Source organism: Hemitrygon akajei, chromosome 23, assembly GCF_048418815.1.
Source record: "Hemitrygon akajei chromosome 23, sHemAka1.3, whole genome shotgun sequence".
NCBI classification, from domain to species: domain Eukaryota; kingdom Metazoa; phylum Chordata; class Chondrichthyes; order Myliobatiformes; family Dasyatidae; genus Hemitrygon; species Hemitrygon akajei.
The window spans coordinates 6562267-6572975 of NC_133146.1; the positions used below are offsets into that span (position 1 = coordinate 6562267).

Below are 10709 nucleotides of genomic sequence, written 5' to 3' on the forward strand. Positions count from 1 at the left end.
TGTTATCACCAATCCGCACAGACCGTGGTCTTCTGGTTAGGAAGTCGAGGATCCATTTGCAGACGGAGGTACAGAGGCCCAGGTTCTGCTACTTCTCAATCAGGATTGTGGGAATGATGGTATTAAATGCTGAGCTATAGTCGATGAACAGCATCCTGATGTAGGTGTTTATGTTGTCCAGGTGGTTTAAAGCCATGTGAAGAGCCATGGAGATTGCATCTGCCATTGACCTATTGTGACAATAGGCAAACTGCAATGGGTCCAGGTCCTTGCTGAGGCAGGAGTTCAGTCTAGTCATAACCAATCTCTCAAAGCATTTCATCACTGTAGATGTGAGTGCTACCGGGCAATAGTCATTAAGGCAGCCCACATTATTCTTCTTAGGCACTGGTATAATTGTTGCCTTTTTGTAGCAAATGGGAACTTCTGCCCGTAGCAGTGAGAGGTTGAAAATGTCCTTGAATAATCCCGCTAGTTGGTTGGCACAGGTTTTCAGAACCTTACTAGGTACTCTATCAGGACCTCCTGCCTTGCAAGGGTTCACTCTCTTTAAAGACAGTCTAACATCGGCCTCTGAGAGAGAGATCACAGGGTCATCAGGTGCAGCAGGGAGCTTCACAGCTGTAATTATGTTCTCCCTTTCAAAGCGGGCATAGAGTTCATCTGGTAGTGAAGCGTCACTGCCATTGATACTATTGGGTTTCGCTTTGTAGGAAGTAATGTCTTGCGGACCCTGCCAGAGTTGCCAGATGAACTATAAGGTTTGTGTATGCTGCCTACAAAAAAATACGTAAATACCTCCTACCCACAAGTGGGAAGCATTGATTCAAGGTCCACCAAGGATTTGAACAAAATCATGGCAAAAAAAGAATGTCTGCCCCATAATAAAAGACAAACAAAATCAACTGTGCCAATTAATTAGACAGACCCGTTTCTGTCATCCCAAGCAACCCAGCTCATTGGAAACCTAATAAATATATTTTCAGGATAATTGATCTTTGTGTGGGATATATGTGGTTAGTCTCCGTGACTTCTTGTACTGAGACGGTAACCATCACAGCACTCAAAAACCCCATATTCTAGGACCCCGACCTGGCTACATGCTAACTAAGGATCTTCCTTCAGTGATAAAGGCCTTCAAGGCGTGTGTGAACAAGCAGACATACAATTGGAGTACAGCACTCCATTCCAGCTAGAATCGAGTGGCGAAGGAATCAAGAGATTAAATGAGGCCTGGTAAACTGGTCTACTCTACAGGCAAAGAAGGCTACACTTGTCCCTGAAATGCAACTGTTCGTAAACAAAAAGTCAATTACAAAAATAGGATGTTACATAAGAATGGCATGACATGAAAATAAGAATGTTACATGTTATTTCTTAATGGATAGTGCCCATCTATAAACACATCTAATTGCCAACCATTGCCAATACCCAATAGCATTTTGTTTACTAATAGTAAACAAGTAGAGGCTTCTTTGCCTCTGAAGAGACAGTTTTGCCAGGCCTCCTTTAATCTCTTGATTCCTTCACTCACTCATGCCTCTTGATTGCAACTGGAATCTCTCCTCAAGGAACTGAGAGAGTTTAGGAGAATTCAAGAGAAAGCAAAGGAACTTGACAAAACAGTTTGAAGACCACAAACAGGGACTGCATCCAAGGAAAGAAATTCCATATAAGTAATTTCAATCCTAGTTTCTATTCTAGATGGAGACCTCTTTGTCTCATTGCCCAGGTTATCGACAATAGGACTGTGGTAATCAAGAGTAGGAGGGGAAACAAGACCCTACGTAAAACTGTCTCCATAGTTAACGTCAAACCTTCTCCAGCAGGACTTATTCTCCCAGACTGTGGGGAACCTTTATATTAGATCAGTACAGGGAATGTATTGTTGTTTTCAGAGTTAGAGAGACTCAAACTCCAGAAAGAAATATTGCTTTTGCTACATTTTACTTTTAATATTTGTGTTTATAATAACATTGTTCTGTGCTGCCTTATTCACCATTTGCTTTCTCACAAACAAAGTCACAATTACTATGAAAATTGTCTTATCCTTAATGACTCAGAATATTATTTAAGGGTGATCCGAGAGTAATGATGATTCTAATTTAAATAACAATAAATGGCCCTTATGTTTTAATCATATGTGAACTAATACACTGGATCCCTTAATTCTTGCCTCTAGCAAAGTGATTGTTCCAGTCCACTTAAACATTCACTCTGACTGCATTAAACATAAATACACAGGAAGGCAAAGAATCACCTGCAGAAAAAACTATTAACACCCTAACACCCCTCTATAAATTAACAGAAGAATTCCTTGACATGAATCTCTCTACACTTCAAGTAAGCATAGACACTTCTGTCATTGAATGGTCTCACTCAGGGGAACATGACATTAGAACTGTTAGACTAGAATATTCTGGAAAACAGTTTTTTTATATCAAGACCTCTTGATTAGACAAATATCTTATTGCAATTTCTCTTTATGACCAATAAGTATGTAAACATACTTACTACAAAGATTTTAGATGCTTTCATGTCTCCAATTATGGCTACTATTCAATTCCATTGTTAAACGTGACAACTTTCTACATTCCTGGGTTATGTTATAAAAAACTTCAGCAAAGTCCTTGATCCAGCTTTTTTTACATGGAAAGGTGCACTGAAGCAGAAGCTAATATAAAGCAAAAAAATTTCCTTCCTATTCAACTGAAACTGATAAGTCCAATAAGTTTTTAGAGAATCTATTGCATCTACCTAGATGTCACATTTGCCCTTAATCAAATAGTACTGAATATTTTGTGCTGTGCTACAAAGAATAACTTCAATTTAAGTTTCTCCTTCCAGTAAAAATATTTTTCCCTCCACTCCCCTCTTCTTCTATTCCACACTTTGGCCCCTTACCTCTTTTCACCTGCCTATCCCCTCCGCCTTCCCTTTTTCCATGGTCCACCCTCCTCTACAATCAGATTCCTTCCTCTCCAGCCCTTTACTTTTCCTACCCACCTCACTTCACCTATCATCTAATTTATTTGTTTATTTATTGAGATACAGGGCCCTTCTGACCCTTTGAGTTGCACCACCCAGCAATCCCCCAATTTAATCCTAGCCTAATCACGGGACAATTTACAATAACCAATTAACCTACCAACCGGTACATCCTTGGGAGGAAACCGGAGCACCCAGAGGAAACCCACGTGGTCTCGGGGAGAACATACAAACTCCTTACAGGCAGCAGCAGGAATTGAATCCTGGTCGTCTGTACTGCAAAGCGTTGTGCTAACTACTGTGCAATCTTCCTCCCCTTCCCCCACTTTTTTTTATTCAGTCATCTTTCCCCTTCCTTTCCATTCCTGAAGAAGGGTCTCAACCCCAAAACATTGACTGTTCATTCATTTCCATACATGCTGCCTAACTTGCTGAGCTCCTCCAGCATTCTGTGTCCACTGCTTTGGATTTCCAACATGTACAGAATTTATCATGTTTGTTTTTCACTATTGGAGACTAATTGATAATTCTAAATTTTGGGATTACACAGATAACATTTCTTCCTAAAGAGACATTGTTACATATGCAGACAAGCCTTCAATTACTGCTGTGCATTTAGTTGCATGGTGCTACTACCAGAGAGAGACAAAAACAATTTGGCCCAGAATAATTTTCACGATTCTTAACAAAAAATGTTACAAGTAAAACTGCTTGTATATCCATGCCTTGACAGTGCTCACTCACATAATAGCACTGATGTGATCCTTCAGTTCAAAAGCACAAAATTTCTGATGAAAAAATTTATTCAGTCATGTTGCTATCAGAGTATCACTTAATTCTTAAAGCTTATAAGGGAAATAACTCAGACTAATTTGATGATTTATGTTCAATATCTCAAGATTGAAACACCAGTCCAGTTTTAAGGAATGATTTAAAATAGATGTTCTAAAAGGACTTGATGAAAATGCTAGAGGAGCTCAGCAGGTCAGGCAGCATCTATGGAAAAGAGTTAAACAGTCATCGCTTCGGGCCAAGACCCTTCATCAGGACTCAATGATGAGCTCTCAATCAGTCTTGATGAAGGGTCATGGCCCAAAACGAAAATTGTTTACTCTTTTCCATAGACGCTGCCTGGCCTACTTTCTTCCAGCATTTTGTGTATGTTGCTTGGATTTCCAACATCTGCAGATTTTCTCTTGTTTGATATGCGTTAACAATGGTTAGAAGAAATTCAGTCAATTTAAAAGGATATTTCTCTGTGTATTATGAGAGTAACTGAAATGACACGATCAGATGAGCAAGACACCTCCTTTCACAAGTTTCCTCTGCAGACTCATACTAAACCCCTGACTGGCTTAATGCTCTAGCTGAAACAAAAGCCAAGACCTTTCTAGCTGTTGCACATTTGCTTCCGCAGCAGCAAATTCAGTTTCTGGGTGAACGAGCATTGCGTTAAATTGGCTTACAGATTTATTTTGCAGTTTTCCAATTCCTTTAGCTATTGGAAATATTGTTTATGTATTGCTCTTTTTGTTGAGACAAAGAAGTTTAGTGACTTTTTTTGTATAATATCTCCACTCCAAATACTTTGTTAACTCCCATACCAAGACTCATAGAAAAGTACAGCAGAGAAACAGGCCCTCCATCCATCTAGTCTGTGCTAAACCACTTAAACTGCCTACTCCCATCAATCAGCACTGGAACCATAGCCCAAGCATCCAGACTTCTCTTAAACATTGAAATCGAACTCACATGCACCACTTGTGCTGGTATAAAATTCCACTATCTCACGACCCTCTGAGTGAAGAAGAGTCTCACCTACCCTCAGTGGAAAAAGCTTGCTTGTATTTACACTATCTATACCCCTCATAATTTTGCATACCTCTATCAAATCTCCTCTCAATCTTGTACGTTCTCCAGAATAAAGTCCTAACCTATTCAATCGTTCCTTATAACTCAGGTCCTCCAGACCCTGCAACATCCTTGTACATTTTCTCTGTACTTTTTCAACCTTATTTACAGCTTTCCTGTCGGTAGGTGATCAAAACTGCAGACAATACTCCATATTAGATCTCACCAATCTCTTATAAATTTCAACATAACATCCCACCTCCTGTCCACTCGTCCCTCTCCAATGATCTCCTTCCTGGTACTTATCCTTGCAAGTAGAACAAGTGCCACACCTGTCTCTACACTCCTCCCTCACTACCTTTCAGATCCCCAAACTGTCCTTCCAGGTGAGGTGATACTTCACCTGCAAGTCTGTTGGAGTCATCTACTGTATCCAGTGTTCTCAGTGTGGCCCGGTGATCGTACCTTCTGTACTCAATACACTGATTTGTGAAGGCCAAGAGCCCAAAGCTTTGAGACCTGACATAAAAGGGGATACTACTTCGCCAAGCACATTCACTCTGACCATCACAAAAAGCAGGATCTCCCGGTAGCCACCTATTTTATTCTACTTCCCATACCTATTCCAACATTCCTGTCCATAGCCTCCTCTATTGCCAGGATGAGGCTGCACTCAGATTGGAGGAGCAACATCTTATATTCTGTCTGGGTATGAACATCGATTTCTCAAACTTCTGATAATTGCCCCCCTCCCCCTCACCATCCCCCTCACCATCCCCCAATGTTGTTTTCCTCTCTCACCTTATCTCCTTACCTGCCTATCACCTCCTTCTGGTGCTCCTCCCCCTTCCCTTTCTTCTATAGCCTTTTGTCCTTTCCTGTCATATTCCCCTTCTCTATACCATTACCTCTTTCACCAATCAACTTCCCAACTCTTTACTTCACCCTTTCCCCCTCTCCCGGGTTCACCTATCAACTGCCACCTTGTATTTCTTCTTCTCCTCCCCCCACCTTCAAAGTGTTGACTCTTTACTCCTTTCTATAGCTTCCATTTGGCCCGCTGAGTTTTGTGTGCGTTGCTTTGGATCCACTGCGTCTGCAGATTTTCTTGTGTTTGTGATCCCATCTTCTGTACTCAATACATTGATTTATGAAGGCCAAGAGCCCAAAACTTTGCTTACCACCCTAACTACCTGTGACACCACTTTCAATTAATTACGTACCTGTATTCTCAGATCCCTTTGTTTTACCACACTCATCAGTGCTCTTCCATCCACTGTGTAAGACCTACCTGGGTTGCTCCTTCCGAAGTGCAACACCCCGTACTTTACTGCACTAAATTCCATCTGCCATTTGTCAGCCCATTTTTCCACCTGATGCAGATCCCTCTGCAAGCAATGATAGCCTTCCTCACTGTCCACAATACCCACAATCTTGAAGTCATCCACAAATGGTAGCTAAACCCACCATGGAGAATAAACAGGGAAGTAAACTAGCCTTTGAAGATTGGGTAGTTATAGTATAATGTCCTGAGAGAGTACTTATGGCTATTTATATCTGATAGTGCATAAAGTCTTTGTTTGAGTTTAGAACTTCACAATCAGCAAACATAATCCATTTGGGATGAAGGGTGCTAATTCAAAAAGCAGTGACTTTTACTAATTTTGTTACTTTAAAAAAATTTCAGACCCTTACCAAGATGTCATAAAAAGACTTGTCACCACTTGAAAATATTACCCTACTAGACCAAATTAAAAGCCATCCACCTCACACCATTCACAAAGAAGAGAAAATCTGCAGATGCTGGAAATTCAAGCAAAATATACAAAATGGAAAAGAGTGCAGTCGATGTTTCGGGGCGAGACATTCCACAACACAAGTCAAAGAGAACCGTTGGGCACTGTGGTTGCTAATTTATGCATCCCCAATATCGTCTGTTTAGTTGGTAAGGTTTGATGAAATTGCCACTGTAAAGATGAGTCTTCACCACCTGCAGAGTTATGGTTTTTCCTGTGTTCCAGTGTCTCATGCTTTTTTTTTGGAAGTGCCTGCTCTACTAACAGTCGGTCAGGTCTTGTCTTTAAGGTACCGCTTACCACCTCCCCCCCCCCAACGACCTCTTAGCCTAATGCGCCTGTTGGGAATCACTGCTTTAAAGAAAAAGATGGTTGTTGGCTCATCAGCAGTGTTAGCACCACATTTAATTCAAGAAAGCACATGGGAGAAAGGTAGTGCTAATGCTGTAGGTGCGGAAACATGGAAATCTATAAAACTACCCTGACGTACTTCAAAAATTTTGTGCAGATCATATCTAGAATGCTGATGAAATAGGTCTTTTTTTAATCATGCAATGCCAAACAGTTCCCTTGACTACCAACAAAGCAATGAATCAATTAGGTGCCTGTGATGATTTTGTTCATTTACAGTCAATCAAAAGAACATGACAGCATTCTCGGGATGAATTCCTCCGTTGAGTTTGTCTTCTTATACCCTTTTAACTATTGACATGAAACTTCAGCTAATTTGGCCAGAATGTATTGGTCCTGATGTGCCCCAATTAACCAGAATCCACTGTATACATTCAATGCATTGAAATACGCCATTTGTGTTATACATATATTTTATGCTGTATATATGGAAATTACAGGACAGAGAGGGTTGAACATGGAATATATTTGAACATAAGTATTATAACTTTGAAATCAAATCATGTAAATAAACACACAAGATTCTGCATATTTCCCCTTCCTTTCCAGACCTGATGAAGGATCTTGGCCTGAAATGTTGACCATTTATCCCTCTCCATTGATGCTGCCTGACCTGGTGAGTTCTTCTGACTAATCTGGTACATCAATATATTTTAAAATGTAGCCACCATTTTAAGTGTTGGAATTATGTACAGCACTTTCCCTCGAAAAATAATGTGATGCCTATAAGTGACTACAGTATCATAACAGACAATAGACAACAGCCACTGGATTACAACAACAACACATTCAATTGATATAGCAACTTTAATATAGCAGAAGAACTTCAAAGAGCTTCAAGGAAGCATAGTCAAATCAATTTGAAAACAACCGCTAAAAACGTGGTCAAGAAGTACATTTCCAGGAGCATTGTAGGAGGAGGATAGAGAGGCAGTGAGAGGGTATAGAGATTGAAGCCTTGACAAGTAATGGTACAGACAAAGCAAATGCAGTACAATGATTATATTCATGGTTGGATGAAACCAGATTTAAAGAACTAGACTTATCTGAAGAAATTACAGTTTCAGATAGGGGTAAAACAAGGAACAAGTTTGAACATAAGGATTATAACTTTGAAGTCATTGTTAAACTGGGAGCACTTGGAGAAGACATCTTCAAAATAGGAAGAGTCAAGTTTAGAGTGATAGATGCCTGCATAAAGGATGAATCAATATAATTTGTTTTGTATCATGGAGATAGAGGACTTCCCCACCAGCTCCTACCATCCAGCAGAGGAAGTGTGGGGGGGGGGGGGGGGGGTTGTTGGGGACAGTGGAATTTGAGACTGAATAATCTAGTTAGATACCTACTAATGGTCGATTGGGAACATGGTGATCCCAGAATCATGGCAGGAAAATGGACTTGACTATAAAGACCAAGAGGTTACATTTGCTTACCGTCATGATGCATGCAGAGTTTCAGACACAGGGTAGGCTTGGGCAGGAAAGGCTGGGCGGCAGGGCCGAGGGTCAGGAAGAAAGGTTACAGGTTGGAGCCACCACCTCCTGGCTGCCTGCTTGATGTCCTGACTCCACCTCCTGTCTGGCTGCCTGTGACAGTGGACCTGCCTCCTGTCTGGCTGCCAGTGACAGTGGCCCCGCCTCCTGTCTGGCTACCAGCGATAGTGGACCCGCCCCCTGCCTGGCTGCCAGTGACAGTGGCCCCGCCTCCTGTCTGGCTACCAGCGACAGTGGACCCGCCTCCTGTCTGGCTGCCAGCGACAGTGGACCCACCTCCTGCCTGGCTGCCAGTGACAGTGACCCCGCCTCCTGTTTGGCTACTAGTGTGGATGCCGCTGAATTTCTCTGGCCGGTTGCCTGCAGCTACCCCACCGTCGTCGCCTGTCTGTCTGGTGCTTTTGTCTGTCTGGCTGCCCACTGCCTTGCCGCCAACACTATCTGTCTGGACACCAGTAGCACTGCCGCTGACGAAATCTGTCTGGCTGCCGATGGTCCTCCTGCCGTTTGTCTGGCCGTCAACTCCCGGCTCCGTGTCGCCACCGCTCAGCCGCAATGCTGCGGCCACCTGGAGCTCTCCGCGTCCTATGTTGCATCCTAGCAACGACGCTAGCCGTGCACGTTCCTACGTCATCGCGTCATGGCTCCGCCTCCGTGCGAAAAAATTCGAATAAGCGAACTGTCGAATGAAATACTAATTTGTGGAAGAGTGCATACATAAAGAACGAGGTGAATGGAAGGGACAAGCACCTTTTAATTCAAAGGTCTTACTCTTCAAAAGCGGCGGGACTTAGTGCTGGGGAGTTCGAGCGGTAAATTTCATTCTGTAGTCCGGTCCTGTTCACCCTGTACACATCAGACTTCCAATATAACTCAGAGTCCTGCCATGTGCAGAAGTTCGCTGATGACACGGCCATAGTGGGGTGTGTCAGGAATGGACAGGAGGAGGAGTATAGGAAACTGATACAGGACTTTGTGAAATGGTGCAACTCAAACTACCTGCGTCTCAGTATCACCAAGACCAAGGAGATGGTGGTGGACTTTAGGAGATCTAGGCCTCATATGGAGCCAGTGATCATTAATGGAGAATGTGTGGAGCAGGTTAAGACCTACAAGTATCTGGGAGTACAGTTAGACGAGAAGCTAGACTGGACTGCCAACACAGATGCCTTGTGCAGGAAGGCACAGAGTCGAATGTACTTCCTAAGAAGGTTGGCGTCATTCAATGTCTGTAGTGAGATGCTGAAGATGTTCTATAGGTCAGTTGTGGAGAGCGCCCTCTTCTTTGTGGTGGCGTGTTGGGGAGGAAGCATTAAGAAGAGGGACGCCTCACGTCTTAATAAGCTGGTAAGGAAGGCGGGCTCTGTCGTGGGCAAAGTACTGGAGAGTTTAACATCGGTAGCTGAGCGAAGGGCGCTGAGTAGGCTACGGTCAATTATGGAAAACTCTGAACATCCTCTACATAGCACCATCCAGAGACAGAGAAGCAGTTTCAGCGACAGGTTACTATCGATGCAATGCTCCTCAGACAGGATGAAGAGGTCAATACTCCCCAATGCCATTAGGCTTTACAATTCTACCGCCAGGACTTAAGAACTTTTTAAAGCTATTATTAATGCTTTTTGAGATGGTGATTTAGATGCATATCATATTTTTTTTTACTGAGTTAAGTATTGTATGTAATTAGTTTTGCTACAACAAGTGTATGGGACATTGGAAAAAAAGTTGAATTTCCCCATGGGGATGAATAAAGTATCTATCTATCTATCTATCTATCTAGTCTGCAGCCCATTGGGGGCAGTTAGAAATGCAATTGGAAGCGTTAGTGCTTCAGGGGCACGAGTGGGCGGGGTTAGATGTAATAGGCGGGTCTAGGTCATGTGGGCGGGGTTATATATGATGGACACGGCCAGGTCCTGTGGGCGGAGTTAGATGTGATTGGCACGACTAGGTCCTGTGGGCGGAGTTAGATGTGATGGGCACGGCCAGGTCCTGTGGACGTAAGACAAGAAGGGAAGGAATTATACTGTATTGACTCGTTTTAGAATTGGGCATACTATGTTTAATTATTCCTTAAATTTTGTTGGAAATCATCACTCTAGGGTGTGTAGGTGTTGTCATCATTATAAACAGTTGAACGTTCTTTTACAATGTAAAGCATACAGGT

General features: G+C 42.5%; 1 protein-coding gene across 1 annotated transcript in view; it reads right to left on the reverse strand.

Annotated features, from left to right (window-relative positions):
• cfap58 (cilia and flagella associated protein 58) overlaps positions 1-9100 on the reverse strand; it is a 272272-nt gene extending 263172 nt beyond the window's left edge. The window contains exon 1 of the mRNA XM_073026872.1: positions 8483-9100. Coding sequence (XP_072882973.1) covers positions 8483-8488 — 6 coding nt within the window. The 5' untranslated portion in view covers positions 8489-9100. The remainder of the gene's footprint in view (positions 1-8482) is intronic.
• Positions 9101-10709: the final 1609 nt, after the last annotated feature.